The sequence below is a fragment of the Chelon labrosus genome (assembly GCF_963514085.1).
Source record: "Chelon labrosus genome assembly, chromosome: 15".
Classification (NCBI taxonomy): domain Eukaryota; kingdom Metazoa; phylum Chordata; class Actinopteri; order Mugiliformes; family Mugilidae; genus Chelon; species Chelon labrosus.
The window spans coordinates 20,466,699-20,487,837 of record NC_140348.1 but is presented as its reverse complement, the minus strand read 5'-3'; the positions used below and the strand labels follow the sequence as shown (position 1 = coordinate 20,487,837).

General features: G+C 44.8%; 1 protein-coding gene across 10 annotated transcripts in view; it reads left to right on the top strand.

The window, feature by feature from the left end:
- Window positions 1-20,887, top strand: part of lyst (lysosomal trafficking regulator) — a 55,567-nt gene extending 34,680 nt beyond the window's left edge. For 5 of the 10 annotated variants that reach the window (XM_084562276.1, XM_084562278.1, XM_084562279.1 and 2 more), the window contains 37 exons: window positions 312-502; window positions 1,118-1,363; window positions 1,963-2,136; window positions 2,972-3,121; window positions 3,770-3,907; window positions 3,991-4,411; window positions 5,166-5,802; window positions 6,523-6,706; window positions 7,316-7,485; window positions 7,634-7,864; window positions 8,029-8,195; window positions 9,095-9,247; window positions 9,864-10,055; window positions 10,147-10,358; window positions 10,479-10,688; window positions 11,007-11,183; window positions 11,321-11,397; window positions 11,513-11,701; window positions 12,498-12,643; window positions 12,750-12,846; window positions 13,041-13,102; window positions 13,311-13,366; window positions 13,456-13,608; window positions 14,602-14,846; window positions 14,993-15,059; window positions 15,149-15,305; window positions 15,738-15,878; window positions 15,968-16,185; window positions 16,269-16,499; window positions 16,624-16,813; window positions 16,915-17,051; window positions 17,245-17,343; window positions 17,873-18,012; window positions 18,102-18,199; window positions 18,302-18,458; window positions 18,555-18,626; window positions 18,714-20,887. In XM_084562276.1, coding sequence (XP_084418402.1) covers window positions 312-502; window positions 1,118-1,363; window positions 1,963-2,136; window positions 2,972-3,121; window positions 3,770-3,907; window positions 3,991-4,411; window positions 5,166-5,802; window positions 6,523-6,706; window positions 7,316-7,485; window positions 7,634-7,864; window positions 8,029-8,195; window positions 9,095-9,247; window positions 9,864-10,055; window positions 10,147-10,358; window positions 10,479-10,688; window positions 11,007-11,183; window positions 11,321-11,397; window positions 11,513-11,701; window positions 12,498-12,643; window positions 12,750-12,846; window positions 13,041-13,102; window positions 13,311-13,366; window positions 13,456-13,608; window positions 14,602-14,846; window positions 14,993-15,059; window positions 15,149-15,305; window positions 15,738-15,878; window positions 15,968-16,185; window positions 16,269-16,499; window positions 16,624-16,813; window positions 16,915-17,051; window positions 17,245-17,343; window positions 17,873-18,012; window positions 18,102-18,199; window positions 18,302-18,458; window positions 18,555-18,626; window positions 18,714-18,852 — 6,524 coding nt within the window. In that variant the 3' untranslated portion in view covers window positions 18,853-20,887. Of the gene's footprint in view, window positions 1-311; window positions 503-1,117; window positions 1,364-1,962; window positions 2,137-2,971; window positions 3,122-3,769; window positions 3,908-3,990; window positions 4,412-5,165; window positions 5,803-6,522; window positions 6,707-7,315; window positions 7,486-7,633; window positions 7,865-8,028; window positions 8,196-9,094; window positions 9,248-9,863; window positions 10,056-10,146; window positions 10,359-10,478; window positions 10,689-11,006; window positions 11,184-11,320; window positions 11,398-11,512; window positions 11,702-12,497; window positions 12,644-12,749; window positions 12,847-13,040; window positions 13,103-13,310; window positions 13,367-13,455; window positions 13,609-14,601; window positions 14,847-14,992; window positions 15,060-15,148; window positions 15,306-15,737; window positions 15,879-15,967; window positions 16,186-16,268; window positions 16,500-16,623; window positions 16,814-16,914; window positions 17,052-17,244; window positions 17,344-17,872; window positions 18,013-18,101; window positions 18,200-18,301; window positions 18,459-18,554; window positions 18,627-18,713 lie in introns of those variants that run through there. The other 5 variants (XM_084562285.1, XM_084562284.1, XM_084562283.1 and 2 more) reach the window with 4 other exon arrangements.
- Window positions 20,888-21,139: the final 252 nt, after the last annotated feature.

Here is a 21,139-nt window from a genome sequence, read left to right as displayed (position 1 = left end):
TCGGGAAAACAAGAAATAAAACATCAAGGTGCAATGCGGCGCCTCGAGGGTCTTGCTTTGCCTCCCTTCTTTTATTACTTTGTAGATTTTTGATGGAATAATGTAAATCGCATACAGTCTCGGGTTGTTTCAGGGTCCAATTTGGATTGCTCACAACTCACTTTTACAACTTCTTGTTGAAAGAAACATCCAAACTGCCAAGAAATTTCTCAGCAGAAAGACTATTCAGCAGAAATTCAGTTTTCTGCAGCCTTTTATTTTATTTTTAATTTTTTTGTTATTCTAATCATATATTTCCCTGCCTGTATCAGGGGCCAGAATAGGATCTGAGGAGGCCTTCTACCTGTATGCCAGTGGGCCAGACCTCGCCTCCATCATGCCCTGCAAGTATGGCAAGCCAAACGGAACATTCTCCAAGTTTGTTACTGAGGAAAGTCTGAAGTGCGAACATGCAAGAGAGATTCTGATGAAGAGCAAAGATGTCGACACAACAACTTTAGTGGTAAGCCTTTGTTTACGCTCCTTATTAACTCATAATCCACATCACAACACTGTGTAATTATGAAATATGAAGTCGGCAAATGAATGTTGTATTATCACTGTTTTTTTCATCTTGCAATCCAGATATTAAATGCTACGCTTGTACTTCTGATTCAAGTTCTCTGTAAGCAGAGCAAATCCCTCCTTTGTCTCATTTATTGTTTCATTTCGCAGCGTATGAATGATGTGCTGCTCCAATTAGCCGCCGTTAATGACACCGCACGCCAGGAAGTAATTTTTCCCAAGTGGAAAAAGCTGTTATAGTTAAGCTGCAGCTATTTGAGTGGGACAGAAAATAGTTTTTCTTCCATTAAATGCTAATGGTTTTGTTGATAATAGCTGCACTGATTAAAAACTAAAAAAAAAAAGAAGACGATAAAGAGAGAAAGACAAGAACAACAAATTACTTCCCCTCTTCTTTGTAACCTCTAAACACTAACCGAGATGAATTTGTTTTAGAAGCTAATTGGGCTCTTTATTTAAGCAAGGAGATCAATAGTATACAGTACGTGTAATTTAATAAATCGTTTAAAGTTACAAGATGACTATTTTCCCTGATAAGATGATTTCTCCACAGGAGAGCTTGGCAGTAGTGTATGCCCCCAGCAGTCCAAGAGTCTACACGATCTATGAACCTGTAATCCGACTGAAAGGTCAGGCCAAGACGGTGGTTACCCAGCGGCCATTCAGCTCCAAAGAGGTGCAGAGTGTTTCCCTGGAGCCCGGCGCTCTCAGATCTCTGCTCCCCACTGAAACCCACGGCCTGCAGAGCGTCTTGCACAAGATCGGAGGGACGGGAAATTTTGTCTTCCTCTTCGCACAGGTAGGATGGTCGATACTTTTAATAAAGCTCCAGGCTCAGAAGAAGCAGCGCGTTAAAACTCTCCACCAGGCTTCTGAGACTTCTGAACAAAATTAACGAATAAATCAGTGTACAGAAAACTAGAAGAATCTGCATCTTGCATCAGCCTGACGTAACGATTGCAGCAGATTCTGCTTGCAGAAGAAACCAGGCTTTGCATTAACAAGCAATCTACACAAATAGGGATGGGATTAAATCAAAAAAGGACTAATTGACATATTAAATGTCACACAAACTCCAGAGGCAGTCTGGAAACCACTTTTATTTTGAAATCTATATACTGCATCATACAAATGTGTATAAAGGTGGTACAAAAGACTGCAAGAATAAGACTCTTTGCATGAAAATCTCTTTGAATGAACAATGTAGTCACTCAAGTTTGTAATTACTCTGTTATTAATAGCAGCTACCGTAGCAGAGACAGTGTGAAATAATAGCAATGAAAGAAATCGGAGCATAATTTCATCTGCAGCCCTTGCTTTTTCTCATGCTTTTTTTGTTTTTGTCCTCTGTCCTGTTTCTGTTTCTCCGTCCCTCACCTCGGGCTCTCCGGTGTCCAGACGGTGGAGCTGAGTGACTGCGAGAAGACCCAGGCTCTGGCCCTGCAAGTGCTGCTGTCTTTGTCCAAGTTTAACCAACACCGCATTCACGAAATGGACTGTTACCATGGTTACTCTATGATCCATCAGGTCCTCATCAAGCCCAAATGCATCGTAGGGTATCATATGCTGAAAGTGAGTCACACCTTGAACTCTTTCCCGTCTTCTGTTCCTGCGGATAATGTGCTGTAAAATACATTCACCATGACTTGTTTTTACCATAAATCTGATCCCGCCCGACACAGTGGTGCCTCTCTGAGCCGGTGTTGGTGACCCCGCTGTTACTTGACCCTCTGGCTGTGTCTGTAATTGAGCTGTGTGATGGCTCTGTGCTGAAATGGATTCTGTCTGAATTGATGAAACACTGAGCTCCTGCAGAGTCACACAGCTCTTCTGATTGCCTTTATCACTTTAGGCTTCCACTTCCTGTCTGGTGTAACATAGAACTGCACTGATTAGTCGCATTAAGCACTCTTATTATTCCTGTTTAAAAGGAACACACTGTGCTGCAGTTGTTGTAAGTTTTATTTTACACTTTTTCCTTTCCTGTTGTATAAGAAATGTGTCTTAAAAGATTTCTCTTAAATTGCAACCTTACCCTTGTCACACACACGTTAACAGTTAAAGTTGCTGCCTGTAAGACTTCAGACTTCAGTCTATCAGACACATAGTTCTTCACGTCTCTTTGTTGCAAGATTTATGACCACTGCAGTGAAGCTGGTCACAAATGATAGACCTTGATAAACACAGACAGGGCTGCTCTGAGAGTAAAAGGCATTATTCTTGAAAGAGTGATAAGCTTTCCAAAAAAATTTCATGGAGAATGTATTGATTTTCCTGATGTCTGGGGTTCTGCTCTAGTGGTTATCAATATGTTGAAATATGTGTCTGATTAGAGTGAGCAATGCCCTAGAAGTTATGACAGAAATATTATAGAAGCATTTCTGAAGGTCGTGTTCTGTCTTTTTAGACTTTACTCGATGGGTGCTGCAGTGGACCCATCCTCATCCTGGGGGACGACGGTCAATTCCGTTTGGACCCAGAGTCGGTCGCTGTGGTGCAGGATATCAAGCTTCTCTCAGACGTGCTGTTGGACTGGAAGATCTGGGCCAAGGCTGAGGTAAAGACAGGGTCAGAAAGTAAACGAAAGACGGCCGAGTATGCATACGTTCAAATTAAGAAGGTAGCTAAGGCGTTAAAGTGCATTGTTAATTTGGTCAAACAAGCTCAATTTCAATCATCTTGGTTGTTTTCTCATCGGACGTATTAATTAAAAGTAGGATAACTAAATAAAATACTGCTAACTATTTGAATCTCAGTGTGTCTCCCGTGGTCTGTTAATTAATTAACCTTGATGAGGAGCAGACTTTTAAAAAACATCTTCATCTAATGATAAGCTGGTAGTTAATTCATATTCTCAGTGGTTTTAGATTTTTTTTCCATCTCTCATAGATGGAGATGTTTCTCTACAAATTATTCAGAACTTAAAAAGAAGTGAGCTAGCTGTTACATAGATTTTTATGTCCCATTTGGGAAGGAAGCACAAATGGTGCTGCTAATCAGGCAGCTTGACTATGTAAACAAAGAATGATTAAAGTAAAGTGTTTGCACTGCAGATGGTATTTTTCAAAATCGGTTTCAGACTCGTTTATGTTTTACTTTCTGTCCAGAACTGTTTATTTTTCCTGCGAGCGGCAGCGCTCTCAAGTCCTCCATCAGATGCTGATTAGTTAATGTGTGTACCTCTCTGTGGTTTGTTTTGTGTTAGTGTGGAGTGTGGGAAGCACTGCTTGCTGCCTTAGAGATCCTCATCAGGGTTCACCACCCTCATCAAGTCTTCAACATCCGTCAGTTCCTCAAGGCCGAAGTGGTGCACCGCTTCCTGCTCACCTGCCAGGTGTTACAGGTAGGTCGCTGTCATAAAGCTGCAGTCATGACACGCTTCCTGTCCTCGGAGACTGTTCCTAAAAACATTATGTTTGTCTTAAGGAGCATCGGGACGAGCATCTGACTGCCATCCCGCAGGAAGTCTGTTTGTCATTCATCAGAATCATCCAGGAGGTGCTCGGGTCTCCTCCAGACATGGATCTGTTAAAACTGATTTATAACTTCCTGCTGGCTGTTCACCCACCGACCAACACCTATGTCTGCCACACTCCGTCCAGCTTCTACTTCTCACTGCACATAGGTGAGGAAGCAGTGCGGCTGAACACAGCGCCTCCGTATCAAAGTGCCATCAGTTTAATGCAGAGAGTTCTTTTGATGTCTCTTTTTTTGTCAGATGGGAAGCTGTACCACGAGAAGGTGCAGTCCATTATGTACCTGAGACACTCCACCAGTGGAGGAAAGTCTGCCAGCAGCTCTGTGGTGTCACTCTCCCCGACTGTTTTTACTGATGCTCCACATGAAGGTACATCCACTTTAACTAACTTTAATGCACTCCCAGCACCAGACACAAATCTTTTTTTTTTTTTTTTTTTTTAGAATATTTTAAGTTGAAAGAGCCGCAGTGCTTTTATGCACGTATGTTCGTGTTAGAAGAGAAATTTGTTGTTAACATGTTGTTAAAATGTAGTTTCAACTCTGTTTTCTATCTTTGATAAATTACAGTCGCACCAGATCTATTTTATGTACATAATTTAAACTTCATTACATCTGGGAAACAGCTACATGAGCATTAGACTTTGTGTGTTTTTGAACTCCCTCCTGTCTTCCTCTGAAGATTTAACACAAGCGCAGCGCTCAGTAGATCTAACAGAGCATCTCTTTATTATATATATATTTCTGTGTCTTAGTTTTAATTCAGTTCTCCTCTTTAACCAAAGCGTATTCTTTTTTTTTCTTGTAGAGCACTTTATAACTTTGGCAGCAGGCTGCATTTAAGAAATAGAAATGAATTCAACAGTACAGAAACACATCTTGAACTGTCCAAATTTAAGCAAGACTTGTTTCCTGTCTCACCAAAATTAAATGCACAGTTTGTCCATTGCACAATCATGATTCTGCCTGTCGCATGATGACAGCCGCAGGTCCATCAGTTTTTCTATTTGCACTTGACACGTTGCACAAGTGTTGTACAATGTGCCTGCATACAAATGAGGTAATTTGCAGCCTTGAGCGTGATCATTTGCAAATGCTGAATATTTTTTTTGTGTGTTATCCAGGCCATCTCCATGGTCCTTCCCCTGAACATGGAGGTGACGATCAGTCGTTACGCCCCCCAAGTCTGGCACCGTCTCCATACTCCTCGCCTCTCCTGACACCTCGACTTGGACACGGCAGCTCAAATGATGCAGGTGAAGGTGATGGGGTCTCCCTGGCCACTCACCAGGCTCTTAGCAGCACCGAGACACTCAAGAAGGGAGGAGGTGATGAGCAGCTCCTTAGCAGCTGTGAATCAGCCAAGACAATCTGTGACTCGAAGGACACAGGTGAGGGAGCGGCCCAGCGTCCCCCATCCATCAGTGTGGAGGAGGAGCGGGATGAGGCGGCGGAGGTGGACAGTTTGGCAGAGGGGAGTGTCGGGGTCGCAGAGTCCGAGGACAGGTTTGACTGGGCCAGTGATGAGGCGCCACGCCGCCCTGACAGCCTGAAAGGCATCCAGTCCTTCCAGAGGAGCCACAGTAACCTAGCCAGTCTGGGCCTGGCCTTCCCAGCTCCCAACGGCTCCTTGACAATCGGCCGCTGGCCCAGTTCTGCAGACCGTGGCTCCATGCCTGAAGACTGGGAGAGCTACACCTACTCTCCAGGCTACGAGAGGTCCCACAGCAAGACAGAGTCCAATGACAGGTACACAATAAAGTAAGCTTTTAATAAGAAAACTTGCTCGACTCAGTATCACAACATTACAATGTCAATTTAGTCCAAACTGAAGCTTGGCAAGCTAATACAGTGAGCAACATTTTATCTTAATCCGTGTCCATGTTTATCCACCTCCGTTTCTGATAAAGGCAAGCGTTGGGATTTGCATAATCCTCACAGAGCTTTTGTTTACAGTAATAACCAAATTTCGACACTGAAACTGATTTGTTCTTTATTTTCTGTTCATTTCTACCCGTCAGCCAGGAAAATTTTAAAGAGAGATGTGTTCAGTGTAACTCCAAGTGACCGATACGGTATTATTAGACACGGTGTGGGTTGTCTGATATTGATTATATCGACATATCCGCTTTCAGTTGTCGATGAATATCAAGAAGGGCATATACCTTTCAAGGCATAATGCTTTTCAACATAATATTTGGCAAATTTTTGTTTTGTATTCTGAGCTAATGCTTTCATTGTAGTGTAGTCATGTAGTGTTCATGGAAATATGTTGTTCTATTATTTTTCTTTACTGGTGCGTACGTCTCTGTCCACAGACCAATAGCTTATGTTCTGACACTATTACTAATTAGTATGTGTACATATTAAATATTCTGTGAAATCTTAAATATACTATACATGTAACATCCTTTTGAGAGCACTGATTTAGGGTTTAGTTGTGTGTAAATCAGCACTAAAGCTCAAGTTGTGTTGTCTCAGGTCCAACGGAGGAGAGGACTGCCTGGTGCTGATCTGCTGTGGGCTCTATGATCTTCTGAGGGGTGTCTTGCTGCTCCTGCCTGACCTCATGCTTGAGGAGGTGATGGACAAACTCATCCAGCCAGAGGCCCTCATTGTTCTGGTCAATCACTCGTCTCCTCTCATCCAACAAGGCGTCATGAAGGTTGGTTTGGAAATTATATTGCATTTTATTCTTTTGAGCCAGCACTTTCTGGTAAAACAACTCCTAGTCGGGGGAAAGTTTGTAAACTTAAGACAGCTGAGAACAAACTGTATATAGAGAACATATAGAGAACCGGAAAATATAAACTCTTGTGTCAGCAAATCCCATCAGAAGCCCAAAATCGGCTATATGTTTGTCTCCGAATGCTTTCTGACTTTGAATGCAGTGTGATTCAAACTGGGTCAGTGAATGCAGCGTGTGCTTTCTGAATAAAAAAATAAAAACTGGGGGAAAAAAATCACCGCTGATATGTAGCCAGAAAACCAAGAAATAAACGGATAACTCAAATGCTGACATTATTATTTGATGGCTAGTAACAAGTTTTAAATTTAACGACGGAGACACTGGATTTATAAAAAAAAAAAAAAAACCTTGGGACTATGATCCATGTAAGTAAGTGTACAGAGTCCTTTTTGTTTCCCTGTTTAGTTGTGTACACACATTTTTAAAGCTTCATTTTATTCAAGGACACCCTCTATAACTGAGGGCCCAAGACTAGACTCTGCTGTACGTACTCACAGACCTCATTCCTTCTGTTTTCCCTCCCAGCTGCTGGACGCTTATTTCACCAGAGCTTTGAAGGAGCAGAAGGAAAAGTTTCTGAAGAATCACGGCTTCTCCCTTCTGGCAAACCAGCTGTACATCCACCAAGGCAGCCAGGGGCTACTCGAATGCTTCCTGGAGATGCTGTTTGGGCGGGCAGTGGGCCTGGAGGAAGAGTGAGTCCAGAGACAAGACACAGCACAGGCACATTTATCGAACATCATTATGCATAGAGTTGTCTGCTGTATGAATAATATGTAATGCTCTGTGATATTTTTCCTTTCTTGTGTGTGTGTGTTTTGTTTTTTTGTTGTTTTTTTTCAGTCTGGACCTGGAGGAAATGGAAAATATCTCACCTTTCAGAAAGCGCTGTATCATACCATTGTTGGGTCTTATTGAGAACTCCCTGTATGAGAACTCGCTGGTGCACAACATCCTGTGTATGCTGCTGCAGCTCGTCAATGCCTGCCCCAAGCTGGCAGACATTCTGTTAGACCACGGGCTGCTCTACGTTCTCTTTAACACCCTGTCCACCCTCAACGGCATGGAGAACGGGTAAGGCTGCCAGAACAGGGGATGATTCATTCGAACACCTCCATGGGTTCATGGGTTTTGTGTTCAGCCTTTGAGCCGAGAATTAAATCATTAATCCTTGGTTGCTCTGGCATAGAGGCTGACTTCCTGTGCTTAGTGTTGTCTTGTATTTTCCCGTCCTGCAGTATCCCCCTGAATGACTACAAGCTCCTGGTGTGTGACATCCAGCAGATGTTGGTAGCCGTGACTATTCACTCCTGCAGCTCGTCGGGGTCCCAGTACTTCCGCATCATCGAAGACCTCATTACCTTGCTGGGTTTCATGCAGACCAGCAAGATGCGCCGCACGCAGGGTGAGGACAGGATTTCTGAAATTCAATCCACATGCAAAATACATCAGTCTTGCAATCTCCCATGCTCTGCAGTCGTGGATGATATCAAACTGTCAGGCTGTGCTTCAGGAAGAAACTGGGCTGTCATTTTATTATGTACGACCGTGGAAAAGAATCATTTGAGTGTGGGAAGTGTCTCCCTATTTCATCAAATTTCTCTTCCCCATTAGCACTTTTCTCACTATTTTTATGATCGATATAATTACACTGTGATTGCAGTGTTTTTTTGTCATTTTAGTAACTATATTCAAGTGGATTACTGGGCCTTATGTAAAAACATCTTTGTATTATTTACCCTCTTTTACTTGTTTAAGTGGAAGTGACTCGAGTGTACAAAACAAACTCGGATTCCCTCAGTTCTGCTTGAATTTAATTTATGAAAATGTAATTCAATAGTTAAAAGAATATTACAAATGAGACATTAAAGTCCAGTCGCCAATCATCATTAAACGGTTTATGTAGCTGTGTCAGTATTCCTACTGCTTTCATCTCAAAGCTGTATCTTAACATACTATATGTAAGGAAGAGTAGCCGTCTAGTAGTTCTGCAAAGCGTTAAATATTATTGTTCATTGTACAGTATTTAATTTAAGTATGTAACATCAAGTTTATTCAAATTAGTTTTCCCACTGGATTGTGAGAAAGCTTAGACCCACTGTGTCATTTAATTTATTTTTTTGTGGCAGTTGGCAACAAAACTAAACTAAAAGTCAGATAAAGCCATTTATAATTTGAGTATAATTTTAGCATCAATCTGCTCATTGAACTGTTTCCTTCATGAAGCTCTTAAGTCCCTCACCAGGAGGATCGGGTTTCCCCTCTAACATGACCTTGCTTCCTTGTCTCCATCCTCTCCCCCAGAGATGGCTGTGGCTTTGCAGTTCCGCGTCCTCCAGTCGGCGATCGAGTTCATAAAGACGACAGCCAACCAGGAGCCTCAGAAGCTGAGCAGCTCCGTTAACGCGCCGAGCTCCCCGCATCACGCCATTTATCAAAAACGCAAGAGCATCGCAGGTGAGTGTTTTCAGGAGTTCTGTCTTCCTGGATGTTTTTGTAGAGTTGTGTCTTTTTATTGATCCTCTCCTCGTCCCGATCTGAAGGTTCCATTGCCATGAAAGACTCCATTATCCCCCGCATTCCCAGACAGCACTACTGCTCGTATGGCCAGATCCCCTTGTTCACTCCCTTCAGCTTCCTGTCCCAGGACTCCCCACTCCCCTCCCCCTCTGGAGCTCCATCCTACATGCTCCACTGCGATGCAGGTAGCTGGGGCTGCGGTCCTCAGCGGAGAACATCGCCCCTCTCATGGGTCATGTCTCTCGTTTTTGCCGTGAGCTCACCCTTTTCCCCGTCACTCACTTCGGGGGTTAATTCGCCCAGTACCCTTTTCGTGCTACTGGTGCCTTTGTGTGTGTGCATGTTTGAATGCTTAACTAAATCAGAGTTAAGCATTTCAGCACAGATGGCGTTTTGATCACTGAATCCTCCTAATCTTCTTCTCTTTCTTCTCTTCACAAGACATTTGCATAACTCTGAAGTACAAAAACATGTGCTTACACTTATAAAAAGTGGCGTACTGTCATGAGCAGCCAATTTGCATTCCCACAATGTACGCATATTGTGCCTGTAGGTCGGCGCCGGTTCTCCCTGGCCCAGACTGACTCTCTCCTGATGCGGATGCGGTCTGTAGCCAGTGATGAGCTCCACCAGATGATGCAGAGGAGGATGAGCCAGGAAAACCCCATCCGTGCCAGTGAGACGGAGTTTGTCCAGCGACTGCAGAGGCTGGTGGTTCTTGCTGTCAACAGACTCATTTACTATGGTACATAACTTGGTTTTCTCTGAATTATCCTTCCTAATCTCCTCAAATTCCTGTCTAATCCTGTTCTGTTTGGACCTATCTCTCATTTCAGATGTGAGTCAGGACTTATTTGATCTGCTGAATATCCCAGACTCTCCAGACCAGCAGCTTTTCACACCAGATCCAAGTGATCAACCACATGAGGAGAGCGGCTCTGCCTCCGTCCCGCACTCTCCGACTCCCTTCACTCTCCCTCCTGCCAGCAAGAAGAGCTTTCAGAAAGATATCCTCAACCTTATGATGGATGGGATCAAAATCAGCCTGGTATGACAACATAGAAGTCATAGAAGCATTTTTCTTCAGGCTTTAAGACTTATCTAAACTCCTGGGTAGTGAGAGTTTGAGTGTGACTGATAACCTTGTGTTGGTGATGTGTGTCCACAGGGCAGCACAGGTCGAGGTGGAGCCCCACATCAGCAGTGGCGAAGGATTCTCTGGTCCTGCCGGGACACTTTTCGGGTCCAGATAGGACGTCTCCTGGTGCACACTCTCAGCCCTGCGCTTCCCCTCTCTGACAGGAAGGAGGCGCTCGAGTTTGTGTTTGATCCCAGACATTTGGACATCCTCAAAGAGAGCCTCAGCCCTGGTTTAGAGGTGAATTATAGTTGACATCCCATCTTGTCATGTATTAGACGCCCAAGTAAAGTTTCAGTTGAATATTTGTAGTGTTCAGTATAGTGGTTGTGTTTGTCATTTTTTAAAAAGACTCTAAAAATACTCTAGTAGATGCTTTCACGGCTTTCATCCGCCGTGGGAGTCCTTTCACTGCGTCCTCCTCTCAGACTTTACTGAAGGTCATTTTGCAGGACAAGACTTGTTTCCTGTCCAACACTGCTTGTAACCTCAGACATGAGTAAAGCCTCTTTTTATTTTATTTTTTTTTTTAACTCTCTCCCTCTCGCTTTCACTCAGCATGGACCAAAGTTGTCACTGTACCTGTACGAGATGCTGCACGATCACAAGGACGGCCTCACCAAAGAGGAGCAGAGCGCCGTGGGTGTATTCATGACCTCGCTCAAGCTCTGTGGTCATCGCTGCATCCCACCCAACGCTCCACACAAACAAGACTTGCTCAAGGCCATAAAAGAGGCAAGTCCTGCAAAGACACAGTCATTGTTTAAGGGAAGGGCTGCCAAGTTGTCCTTTTGATCAGACCTAATTTACTCGTTCAGTTCCGCAAATATGAACTGTCAACTTTTCTTATTGTTTTAACTTTATTCACACAGGAAAAATTAAAGTATGAAGCAGAAGAGAAAACAAGTAAAGTGGCGTGGGAAAAGAAAATGGCCAACACTCAGAGGAAGTGAGTGTTTTTTTTTTTTTGTCTTCCTGATGTGAGGTTGATGTTCAGTGGAGTAAATTATTGGTAAGAATCGTGTCTTTGTTCATTTGCTCTGTACGTTCTTATTCCTCCGCAGTCTCATCCAGAGGCTGGATGGAAAGTCCAAGGACATTTCCAAGATTGCTGCTGACATCACTCAGAACGTGTCTCTGCGGCAAGGCATGGAGAGGAAGAAAGTCATCCAGCACATCAGGGGCCTCTACAAGACCGACCTCAGCGCCAGCCGACACTGGCAGGAGCTGGTGCAACAACTCACACATGACCGGTGGGTGCGGAGGTTTTATCTCTTACACAGGCTTGGAACAGAGTACAATAATGAAGTAGTTTCTATAATGAAGTTATGTTCTTATTGTAATTGTTATTATTTTTCTCTTCCTCTCTTTCTGATAATTCTCTAATTTAAAATTACATTTTAAGGTTGAACAGGTTGACATTTTACGCATCAGTAATTATCTCTGACCTGCAGAGTGCCACAGTATGTTTACAAGAAAGTACAATTTGTTAAAACAAATTATGGGAACTTTTTAATCAGTTTTGCTTAATTCGCTCAGAGGGCAGAGCTGACAGGACCACGCTACCTGTTCTGTCGGGCTTTACTAATGCACAGAGCTAAATGCTAACATGAGCATGCTAAGTACTAACCTGCTGAGTTTATCACAGATTATATTTAACATACTCGCTATCTTGGCTTTATTAGCATAAAGAAATCTGATGTCTGCTTTTACAACTGTGTAAAAAAAGTCATTAAGTTATTATAATTTGGGACATGAGGAGGGAGGACATCCATGCCTCGAGAATGACAGGCATACTAAAATACTTTTTAGATAATTGTACGTCCCTTCCCAATAAGTTAAAATATAAAATATACATATATATCATATATAATTATTGGGACAAATAACTTAAGTTGACAGAAAAACAATCTGATTCAGGCTTCATAAAACTCACCATCTGAAACTTTAACATTTAAGATCATTAAGTCCCTGTTTCCTAAGTTGTAGCTACAGCACCTCTGTGTTTTTGTTTTTTCTGTACTGACTGAGTTTGCTGTTCTGTGTCAGTGCGGTTTGGTATGACCAGACATCGTACCCTACGTCCTGGCAGCTGGACCCCACGGAGGGGCCGAACCGGGAGCGGCGAAGGCTACAGAGATGCTACCTCACCATCCCCAACAAATACCTGCTCAAAGACAGACGCAAGCCTGAAGGTGGATAAGCACCTCTTTGGAAAAAAAATAAAATAAAAAATCATTCTAGCTCTAGAGGGTCTAGTGGGTTAAGCTGATATCTAACCTGATCTGACGTTCTGTTCAGATGCAGTGAAGCCAGCGCTGTCTTTCCTGTTTGAGGATAAGACTCACTCGTCCTTCTCCTCCACCGTCAAAGACAAAGCAACCAGCGAGTCAATCAGGTATAATATATCTTTGCCTCTCTCTCTCTCTCTCTCTCTTTGTCTGTAAGCCTGTAAGTATACATCACATCTGTCTGGATGATTGAGAGAAGACGCATGATTGTCTAAATGACTTGCGCTACACTGAGAGGTGCCTGTGCTTTATTCAGGTGGCGTATCTCCTATTCAAGAAATTTCTTTCTTTTTGCCTTTAGGTTCACCAGACGGTGCATCAGCGTTGCCCCCTCCAGAGAGACAGCAGGAGAGCTACTTCTGGGTAAGACACTGACCACTGCTCACCGCTGCGTCGTGCATAATATACTGAGCCGGTAACGAGGCACAAGGAATAATGTGCTCTCTCTGAGGCACTGGAGAGCACTGCCCTGTCCTCACACGCTACTGTTTGCTGTTTATTCACTCTGGGAAGCTTTAGTTTGTTTTTCGCTTAGTACACTAAATCTCACTTAGCCTTTGCTGTCTCACAGGAAAGTCTGGGATGTACTTTGTGGAGGACAACGCCGCTGACGCTCATGACAGCCAGGTAAAGGCAGAGCACTGTTAAGACTGCTTTTCGGCCAGAGGAGTAACATTATGTCACCTAATTACTCAAAACTTAAAATGCTTCAATAGAGCCTTCATGGAGAGACGGAGGCGCCTTCTTTCTCCTGGACGTACGAGGAGATCAAGGAGGTGCACAAGCGTTGGTGGCAGCTGAGAGACAATGCTGTGGAGATCTTCCTCACCAACGGCAGGACGCTGCTGTTGGCGTTCGACACCACCAAGGTGAGGAGGGGGAAAAAAGTCAAATGGAATAAAAATTAAGTGACAAAACAAGTGACCACATTGTTCATGAATGATAACGTATAGGAGATGTTCTAGCTTGGTTAGTTCAGCCGTTTTACGTCATTATTACTTGAGTGGATTTATCCTCTGTAACGACCCAACAAGCCACAAGAGAAACAGTCTGCCTGGATCTAATTTGAATATAAAAATGTAGCCACACAGGATGGGCTGGGACAACAAATGACAAGATGAAAGAGTTTATTGATGTTCAACCAAAAAAAAAACAACAAAAATGCATAAATAGAGGAAAAATCATGCAACTTGGAAAGAAAAAATATTCGTTTTTGAATTGGCTTTTATTATTCTGTCTTCTGATGCCTCTGGTTCTCTTTTATTCTGCACCGGGAATCAATCATAATGATCAGTCACAATAACAAGATACAATACTTTCAAACTCTGCAGGAAGAAAACTATTATTATTTTCAGTGAAATGCTGGTACAGCGGTTTATGGCGGATATTTTCAATTCGGAAAAATCAAATGGACCTGCTGATCACGTGCATGCCAGACAGATAATCTCTTTTCCCCCCCATTCAGTTTATAAAAAGCTTTCTCAGATAAAGACGAAATAATTTAGTCTAATGCGTCCATCCGACAAAGGACGGGGCGTCGTTCATGTGCCCGTCTGGAAGACGAATGAAAAAACGTAAGCTATGCTGAACATCAGCAATTTGCTTTTTCATTATGATCATGTTAGCCTCATATTATTCTTCATTAATAATTCACCTCAGAGGGTTTACAAGAAATATGAGACGTTCAGTATAATATTTCATTAACTGAGGTTATTAGTGGCTGAACATTTGACAATGGCACTTTTAAATCATATCTTCCTGAATGTTAGGCTAAATGAAAACCAACTGAGCTGAGTTACGTGGACTAGTTCACTTGTTTTCTGTGACGGTGACCTCACAGTGTCTCTGTGTTGTTGCCTTAGTTCCGAGACGACGTCTACCACAACATCCTGACCTCCGACCTCCCCAACCTGCTGGAGCACGGAAACATCACGGCGCTCACGCAGCTGTGGGGCTCGGGTCAGATCTCGAACTTCGAGTACCTCACGCATCTCAACAAGCACGCGGGCCGCTCCTTCAACGACCTCATGCAGTACCCGGTGTTCCCCTTCATCCTCCGTGATTACATCAGCGAGACGATCGACCTGCAGGACCCGACCATCTACAGGTCAGTGCTGTTACTGCTCTAAGAGGGAAAAGTTTGCTTTAGTATTAGAAAATCTGATGATGCAGTGGTGTAGAAATTAGTCTTAAGCATTGTTTAGTACCTCCTACGGCTCATTAATACTTCGCTTACGATTTGTCATCATGCAGGAACTTAAGCAAACCCATCGCCGTCCAGTCAAAAGAGAAAGAGGATCGTTATGTGGATAACTACAGGGTAAGGAGTCGCGTACATTGTCAGCGTGTGTTACTTGAGTATTTTGTTGAACGACGGAATCCACTGACGTGTGCATGTCCCTCGTGCAGTACCTGGAGGAGGAGTACAAGAAGGGCATACGCGAGGACGACCCCATGCCTCCGGTCCAGCCTTACCACTACGGCTCACACTACTCCAACAGTGGCACCGTGCTGCACTTCCTGGTTCGAATGCCCCCTTTCACCAAGATGTTCCTAGCCTACCAGGGTGAGTCCTCGTCAAGATTTACTGAAAATCAAAAGAGAACACTGGAGTCCTGCTACATGGTGATGATCAGATTATTACTGGATAATGAACTGCTTGACACATGCTTCTAAATCTGACACGGCGCTGCAGTGTTTCAGATCTACTGTAGCTGAGCAGCATGCCGCCGTATTGCATTTCATGTATCAGCCATGAAAGGCTACTTCATCTTTATACTTTTCTCTGATCAACTCCTCGCCCCTTCCCCTTCTCTTTTATTTTCTTGTTAATTTATTTTTCATTCATCCGTCTCTCTCATCTGGTCCTCCGATCCGAGGCATCTTTTTTATGTGACGGTAAATGTATTCAGCGAGCGGCGTGTTTAAGGTCATGAAAGGAAGATGTTTTCAATCAGTGAGTCGAATCTGTAATTAGATTGTCTTTGGCCTTAATCAGACCAGAGCTTTGATATCCCGGACCGGACGTTTCACTCCATGAACACCACGTGGCGCCTGTCCTCCTACGAGTCCATGACTGATGTGAAAGAGCTCATCCCAGAATTTTTCTACCTCCCAGAATTCCTAGTCAACAGAGAGGGTAAATGTATTTTCCTTTATTTATACCGTTTATACCTGTATACATTATTCATCTTCTCGTGAATAAACACTCTCTTTCTGCCTTTAAAGGTTTTGATTTTGGGGTTCGTCAAAACGGCGAGAGGGTGAATCATGTGAATTTACCGCCGTGGGCTCGCAACGATCCACGTCTGTTCATCCTGATCCACCGACAAGCCCTAGAGTCCGACCAGGTCTCCCAGACGCTGTGTCAGTGGATCGACCTGGTGTTCGGGCTCAAGCAGAAAGGAAAAGCTGCTGTCCAGGCCATCAACGTCTTCCACCCAGCTGTACGTACCTGCTAACTACCACATTTACGTGATAATTTGGGGGAATGCTTTTGTTTACACCGGGTTCTTATCACTTTTCACAGACCTATTTTGGCATGGATGTTTCAGCTGTAGAAGACCCAGTCCAGCGACGGGCCCTGGAGACGATGATCAAGACATATGGACAGACACCCAGGCAGCTCTTTAACGCCTCTCATGTCAGCAGGGCGGGTCCCAAACTCATGATGGAGGGGGAGCTGCCAGCCGCCATGGGTCTCCTGGTTCAGCTGGCCTTCAGAGAAACCAGAGAACAGGCCAAAGAAATAGTCTGCCCGGTAATCTACTCTGTGCTGGCAGTGCCTCTGGCAGCCTGCTGTGCTCTGAGGAAGTCATGACTTAATGCACCATCCACGAAATAATCTGCTGCTCACCGGGCAATTTTCTCTTCCTCCCCCACAGAGCCCTCTGCCATGGATCAAAGGTCTGAAGTGGGGTGAGTATGTGGGCTCACCCTCTGCTCCAGACCCAGTGGTGTGTTTCAGCCAGCCACACGGGGAGAGGTTCGGATCCCTGCTGGCCCTGCCGACGCGAGCCATCTGCGGCCTGTCCCGCAAGTTCTGCCTCATGATGATTTACAGCAAGGAGCAGGGTAGGAAGCCCGGCGCTCGCTCACAAGTCAGCCCGGAAATACGAGATGGATGGCACAACGTCCTGCTGAGTCCATTAACTTTTATGTTCTCCGCTCTGTAGGTGTGCGGAGCATGCACAGCACGGACATCCAGTGGTCGGCCATCTTGAGCTGGGGCTATGCTGACAACATACTGAGGCTGAAGAGCAAGCAGAGCGAGCCACCCATCAACTTCATTCAGTGTTCGCAGCTTCACCAGGTAAACACACGGTTATCTGCTCAAATATCATGCTCAGAAAAAAAAAACAAAAAAAAAACAGACCACATGTTGATGCAAAGAATCATTGGCCTCTCTTTTATGTTACCCAACTCTGCTCTGGGGATCAGCCAATGAGCTTTCAGGGTTCTTGTTTCCACCCCCCCGTCCAACCGTCTGTCTCCCTCTCCTCCAGGTGACCAGCTGCGCCTGGGTGCCCGATGGCTGCCAGCTATTTACGGGCAGCAAGTGTGGAGTCATCACCGCCTACAGCAACCGCTTCACCAGCACCACGGTGGGTTTCCATGGAGACGTCCCCCTCTAACCTTCCGCCTCCACATGAACACCCATTCCACCCACCCACCCACCGCCCATAACCCCCCCGCCCCCGCCTCCCCCGCCTCCCCTGCCTCCCCTCCTCGCCCTCTTTAGACAGCCTCACCGTGCTCAAACGCTCAGCTTCATTAGTCACATCACAGTTGCCCTTGAAACACATTTCCACTAAGGCCTGTAAGTGGGATTAGGGGTCTGGGAGTTCAGTCATCAGAGGGGCTTTCAGACTTTCATCGGTCCCCACCACCAGGCATCTTGATTTCCTGTTTCTCAGAAGAGCGTTCCTCTGATGTTGCACTGATTTGCAAATCCCTGTTGGACGTTGATTAATAGAGTTTTTTTTTAGAAAAAGGTAAAAAAAACCAAGACACCTCCGCCCCGCTACCACGAGTCACAGATAATGAGCTGACAGCACAGATGCATTTAGATGTGTATGTCCTCTGTATATGGTGTCTGACATGTGTCTGGGTTTGAAAAACTCGTCTCCGCAGCCGTCAGAGATGGAGGTGGAATCTCAGGTTCACCTGTACGGGCACACGGGGGAAGTCACCAGCCTGTTTGTCTGCAAACCCTACAGCATCCTCATCAGTGTCAGCGATGATGGCACCTGCATCCTCTGGGACCTCAACAGGTCAGCGGTGCTGGAAAATAGAAGAACAATGCTGGCGCTGTGCAGAGTTAGTGTTGTTTCTGAGCTGCTGTTCTTCGTTCTGTCTCTAGACTCTGTTACGTGCAAAGCCTCACGGGTCACAAAAGCCCGGTGACCGCCGTGTCAGCCAGCGAGACCACGGGGGACATCGCAACCGTTTGTGACTCAGGTGAGGGTCTTGTTCTATGACAGGTCCCATCTCCAGTTGATTTAATTATCTGTTGGTCCTTGACTTATGTTTTTTTTTATGTGTGTGTGTGTGTGTATCCAGAGGGCGGAGGCAGCGACCTTCGCCTTTGGACGGTAAACGGCGACCTGATCGGTCACGTCCACTGCAGAGAGATCATCTGCTCTGTGGCCTTCTCCAACCAGCCGGAGGGCGTGTCTGTCAACGTCATCGCCGGCGGTTTGGAGAACGGCGTCGTCAGGTAAGAAGAATCTTTATATTTTTTAGACTTCTCCTACTCTTCCAAAGACGCTGAATTATTCACATTAAATGGATTTTATCTCTGAAATGCTTTCAGGTTGTGGAGCACCTGGGACTTGAAACCAGTGAGAGAGATCACCTTTCCAAAGTCAAGCAAACCCATCATCAGGTATTTCAACGACGCTGTTCTCTTTATGCTTTGCGCCTCTTCCTGTTCATCTCACTCTGATAACCTCCTCTCTCCTGTCTGCCTCAGCCTGACGTTCTCTTGTGACGGCCACCACCTCTACACAGCCAACAGCGAGGGCACGGTGATGGCCTGGTGTCGACGGGACCAGCAGCGCATGAAGCTGCCCATGTTCTACTCCTTCCTGAGCAGCTATGCTGCAGGCTGACTGTGTGTCTGACGTTTACTACTGTCCAGCTCTCAGCAAGAACACCTCCCTCCCTTCTTCCTCCTCTTCCTCCTCCTCCGCTGCCTCCTCCTATCTCCTCTGACAGGCAGGAGGACATGTCAGCATGGCCTCGACCTCTTTGAACCCTCCCTGACTTTTAAATAAAGCCATCCGCGCCTGTACTCTGCCACCTCCACTCCCAGCATCAAGAGAATGAAAATAGTATTATATGTATATAAATATATATTTATAAACATACTGAAGTGGAATGTTGGAGGAATGGATGGCTGCAACAGACACTTTATACTAAATGTGTTTCCGAGAGTGTGTTTTCATATGTTACGCCTTCTATTCTTCGTTTCCCGCTGTTGTGTTTGCTACGATACCTGCCTGGTGTCGATTTAGCCGTTTCCTAGTAAGCTGCTACCGTCTGGCCGAAGCCAGACCCAGAGCGTGAAGACCCCCGTCTCTCGCCCCTTAACGGCGCTCTGATCTCCAGCCGCGCGCTGTCTGACAGATTTCTGCCCGAGCTCAGCGACGGTGTCCTGCTGACGCTGCAGTAGCTGGAGAGAGGGAGGGAGGGAGCCCCTCCTCGCGTCTGTCACCGGGAGACGTCCCGCTCTGTGGGAGTGAGACTCCCCTCCGCTGGGCTTGTCTGCTCCACTCAAGTCTGAACACTAGTGTCACGGCCCTGGCTTCACTTTGGTGGGGGCGCGGGCGGGGGTGCCGATGGGATGAATTGTACCTTGTGTTGCCTGTTGTTCTGTCCTGCTTTCTGCATGCTAGGATGATGCTGACCTTGACTGAGTGAATGTGGATATGACATTTGCTGTCACTGTGCTCCTTGTTGAAAGCCTGCCTTGGATGAACCTGTCTTTTTGCATTGAGATATGTTGGTATTCATTTATTTATTAGAAGCATCTCTCCTTCCTTCCCCCTCCCTCTCTCCCTCTCTCTCTATCTCCGTTTGCTTTCTCTGACTGAAACTGTTTGCGGCTTAAATGCACTAGAACCACTTTCACTACTTTACAGAGCTGAAATTCTGAGAAAGCAATTAACAAACAGCATTAGAAGCCTAAGTTTGGAGAATATCGTCGTGTCTGATCTACAGAGCCACGCGTCCAGCACTGATGAGGTTTACAAATCATTTCAGAGTCCTACACTACACTCATCAGTCTGGGGGGGAAACGGTCAAGCGCCTGTTTCTTGCAGCATTTCTTTACATTCCCTCTCAACTCGCTGCACTTACACGTCTCTGTGATTATTCGTCGACCGGTGGCCAGAAGCACTTTTCAATCCGCCGCCGGTCGCTTCAAGACGAGCCAACGATCTGTGGTCTTACCTGAGCTTTGATTTCATTTCCACTAATAAATCCAGAAAGCAATATCCGATATAAACACGCAATAGGTAAATGTTTTGTCATGATTCAAATGAGAAGAGTTTGTTTTAGCTGTGAAACAGGTCGTTTTGCCTCTCGGGTGAAGGGGGGTGGGGACGACTCCAGCAAGTCTTCTTGTGATGAAGAAAAAAAATAAATGTCTTACAGTTTTCACTTTGATTTGTATATGAGAAAGGGAATATTTCTTATTATATCATTCCTTTTTTTGTGTCATTGGCTTAATAGTTTTGTTTTTTCTTGTGTGATGTTTGTTTACCGCGTGTTCGTACATTTCCTCCCTGAAAACTTATGTGAACCACGACCTTTATTCATCTCCTTTTGAACGTGAGTTTGTGTGAATGTTAATGGGAGAACACAGCAAAGAGGAGACCCCGATGATGGACTTTCTGACGGAAGGAAGTATTAATTTCTGTTTAAAACTTAAGCTATGCATAATTTAAGGTCGTCGTCTCAGTTTTGACCTTTTCTGCTGTTTTTGTTCGGTTTTTCTTTTGGCATCATCGACTGAGATTCCCCAAAGGTCATGTTTCAAGTTTGTTTGTATATATGTACGTGTGTGTATGTATGGACAAAACAAGTGATACGTATATTATAAATATATAAATATATATAAATATTTGAAGGAATATTACTACATCTTGTGTGTGTGTGTCCATTCTTTGTGTGGGGAAAGGTGCGTTCAGGGACATGTAATTCTGATTAAAAAGAGGGGTTTTATCTGGATTTAAATCCTCCACCTATAGAGCGTTGTGGTTGGGGATGAGGCCCATCATTTACTATGGGGTGGGGGGTAGGGGGGGGGGACCCGGTGATGTCAAAGCTGATGTAAAAATGAAATGGGGAAACCTGCAGATCTCTGGTGCCTTCTGCAGCAATGAAGCAAATTAA